The sequence below is a fragment of the Apteryx rowi genome, unplaced genomic scaffold (assembly GCF_003343035.1).
Source record: "Apteryx rowi isolate R43461 unplaced genomic scaffold, aptRow1 scaffold_498, whole genome shotgun sequence".
Taxonomy (NCBI): domain Eukaryota; kingdom Metazoa; phylum Chordata; class Aves; order Apterygiformes; family Apterygidae; genus Apteryx; species Apteryx rowi.
Window position 1 is genome coordinate 272,258 of NW_020450758.1, and position 2,690 is coordinate 274,947.

General features: G+C 69.3%; 1 protein-coding gene across 4 annotated transcripts in view; it reads left to right on the forward strand.

Moving 5' to 3' along the window:
• Positions 1 to 12: 12 nt before the first annotated feature.
• Positions 13 to 2,690, forward strand: part of ARRB1 (arrestin beta 1) — a 13,057-nt gene continuing 10,379 nt past the window's right edge. For all 4 annotated transcript variants that reach the window (XM_026079277.1, XM_026079279.1, XM_026079278.1 and 1 more), the window contains exon 1: positions 13 to 197. In XM_026079277.1, the coding sequence (XP_025935062.1) occupies positions 178 to 197 (20 nt within the window). In that variant the 5' untranslated portion in view covers positions 13 to 177. The remainder of the gene's footprint in view (positions 198 to 2,690) is intronic.

Here is a 2,690-nt window from a genome sequence, read left to right on the forward strand (position 1 = left end):
AACCGAGCCGAACCGAGCCGAACCGAACCGGGCCGAACCGAGCGGAGCGGGGAGCGCGGAGCAGGAGCGCAGCCGCCGCAAGCCGGGCGCAGCTCCCGCCCCGCCTCGGCGCCAGTAATTTTCCAAGCTCGGCCGGCGCTTCCCTGCGGGCGGCCGCGATCCGCGATCCGCGGGGCCATGGGAGACAAAGGCACCCGGTGAGTGCGGCGGCGCCGCGCCGCTTCCCACGCCGGCAAAACCGCGCCGCTTCCCACGCCGCGAAAACCGCGCAGCGCCGGGGAAACTGAGGCGCGGCCGGCGGCGATGGAGCCCAAATGCCTGCGCTTCCCTCGGCGGGCTGCGGGCTCCCGGCTGCCCTTATCCCCCCCCGCTCCCCGCTCCCCGCTCCGTCGGGGCGCTCCCGGCGCGGCCGTGGGAACCGCGGCGACCGCCGCTGCCGCCGCCTGCGCCGGGCCCGCAGCATCTGGAGGCCGGAGCCTCGCTGGGGCGGCCGGGCTGCGCGCAAACCCCTTCCCGGCCTGCGGCTGCTGCTGCTGCTGCTGCTGCTGCTGCTGCTGCTGCTGGGGAGGGGCGAGGGATGCAGCTGGCGGCGGCCCTGCTCCTCTCGGAGGCGGCCGGGCTGCAGAAGCAGCAGCTTTCGGCCCGGCTTCGGGGGGCCCCCTCGCTCCCCGAGATGAGGCGGGAGCCCGGGCGCGATGCCCAAAGCCCGGGCTTGGAGGCAACGAGGACGCGCCAGCTCTCCGCTTTTAAAAAAAAGGCGGCGGCGGCCGCCCGCGCTGCGCGTTCCCGCAGTCCCTCGGGAAGCGTTTTGGGATCGGAACGCCGGGGCGCGGGGTTTCGGTGCGGGTGAGGAGCGTCAGTGCCCGGAGGCATCGGCCGCGCGGATGCTCTCAGCGCTCYCTCGCCCGCGCCCGGCTGTTCTTGCTGCGGAGAAGCGCTTTTGCTTTTGGGAAGCTGGAGCGACCCTGGGGAGAGCCGGACCCTGTCGCTGCTTCCGCCGGGGCCGAGGGGTGTTTTACACCCTGTGCCGAGCCCCGGGGTCTTGGGGGGGGGACGTGAGTCCTGGCCTCCGGCGGAGCCGTCGTGCCGGTCGTCACCCTGCGGCGATTGGAGCATCCTCCTGCTCGTGACCCTGGGGACTGGGGACCCTGCGGTCGCCCTTCGCTTGGCCCTGAGTATCGGATGCATCAAGGATGGTCGGAGCGAACGCGCCTGCAGGGCCGCATGTTGTGCACATGCTGGGTCGGGATTTCGGGAGCTGAAGCGGCTCTGCAGGGTCCCGGGATCCCCCCCCGCCCCAGCCGCGGCTCCGCTCTCGCTCCCTGCCTTCTCCCGCCGCAGGGGTTAACGCCCCGGGCTCGGCACGGCGGTGATTAGTCACCCGGCGAAGGGGTTGGAAACGGTTCCTTTTCCGGACGGCAGGGATGTTCCCCCGYGGCCTCGCCACCATGAATTATTTAAGGGTACTTAAGGGAGCCGGGGTGCCGGGGTCGGCTGGCTGGGCTCCCGCGCTGCAGCAGGGCCGGCTCGCCCTTCTCCCCGTCCCCCCTCGCCCCGGCGCCTCTTTTTCTCCGGAAAAAAAAGCAGGTTTTAGCCTCTGGAGCGCGAGAACAGCCCTTTCCCCCTGGGATCCGGTGGCTTCGAAGCAGCACGCTGGGGCGCGGGGCGGATATCCGCATCCCGTCCCCCCCGAGCGAGGGTTTCCCGGAGTTGCGGAGCATCTTCGGATGCCCGGAGCCGGCCGGGGCTGCGGTGTTTCCGCTGCCGCTGGCAGGCGTGCCGGGAGCAGAGAAACGATCCGAGAGGATCCCGGTGCCCTCGCTCGGAAGAAGGGCGCGCGGGGATTAAAACGTCAAATTTCTCCCTTCTTCTCTCCGAGTTTTGGTTGCGGCATCCGGCCTCGCACGGGGAGGTCGTGGGCTTGCAGAGCCCTCAAACGTTTGCCTTTGGCCTCCGGAGATATCCAAAAAACCCTGTCTCTTCCGATTCCTTCGGATCGCAGCACYGGAGACCCCCTGCCAGCAGCCCCGGATGGGGCCGCTTCGATTTTTTTTTGGGGGGGAAACGGCGACTTTTTGGCCCCACCGTCCTGCCTGCGTCGTCGGCCGCATCCTGCGCGGCGCRGTGCAGCCGAGGCGCGGGGCCGAGCTCGCCGGGACTGGAAGCTGGCCGGGGATGGGGGGAGCCTCGGGCTTCCTGGCTTTTGTTTGCAGAACAAACTCTCCGAATAACAGCAGGATCCCGACATCCCGGATCCGAGAGCCAACTCGCTTCCTTGCCAAGGAGTCCCCGGGCCGGCGGGGAGCCGGTTCAGCCCGGAGCGAGCTGCTCGTAGGAAATGTTTTCGGATAGGGTGGCCGTGCCGGAGGGCCGGCTTTTCCCGAGGGTTTCCTCCGGGCTCGGCAGGGCACCGGGCACGGGAAAGGCGGGAGGAAACGGGTGGAAGGGAGGCGCCGGGCTTGTGCCGGCCCTCCGGTTGCCCCGTGGTCGGAGGCTTCCCGGCCGGGGTTCCCGCGGCCTCGTTGGGGTTTTTTTTTTCCTTTTAAAAGGGCAATTTTCCGTCAAATCCGGCGCTCTTGGCACGYGCTAGGTTCTCACCCTCTCGGTTCCTTATCGATTCGCTCCTGAGTCGCCGCTTGCGACTCCGAGGGAGTTTTTCCCTGCTTGCCGCTTGGGCAGCGGGTACCACG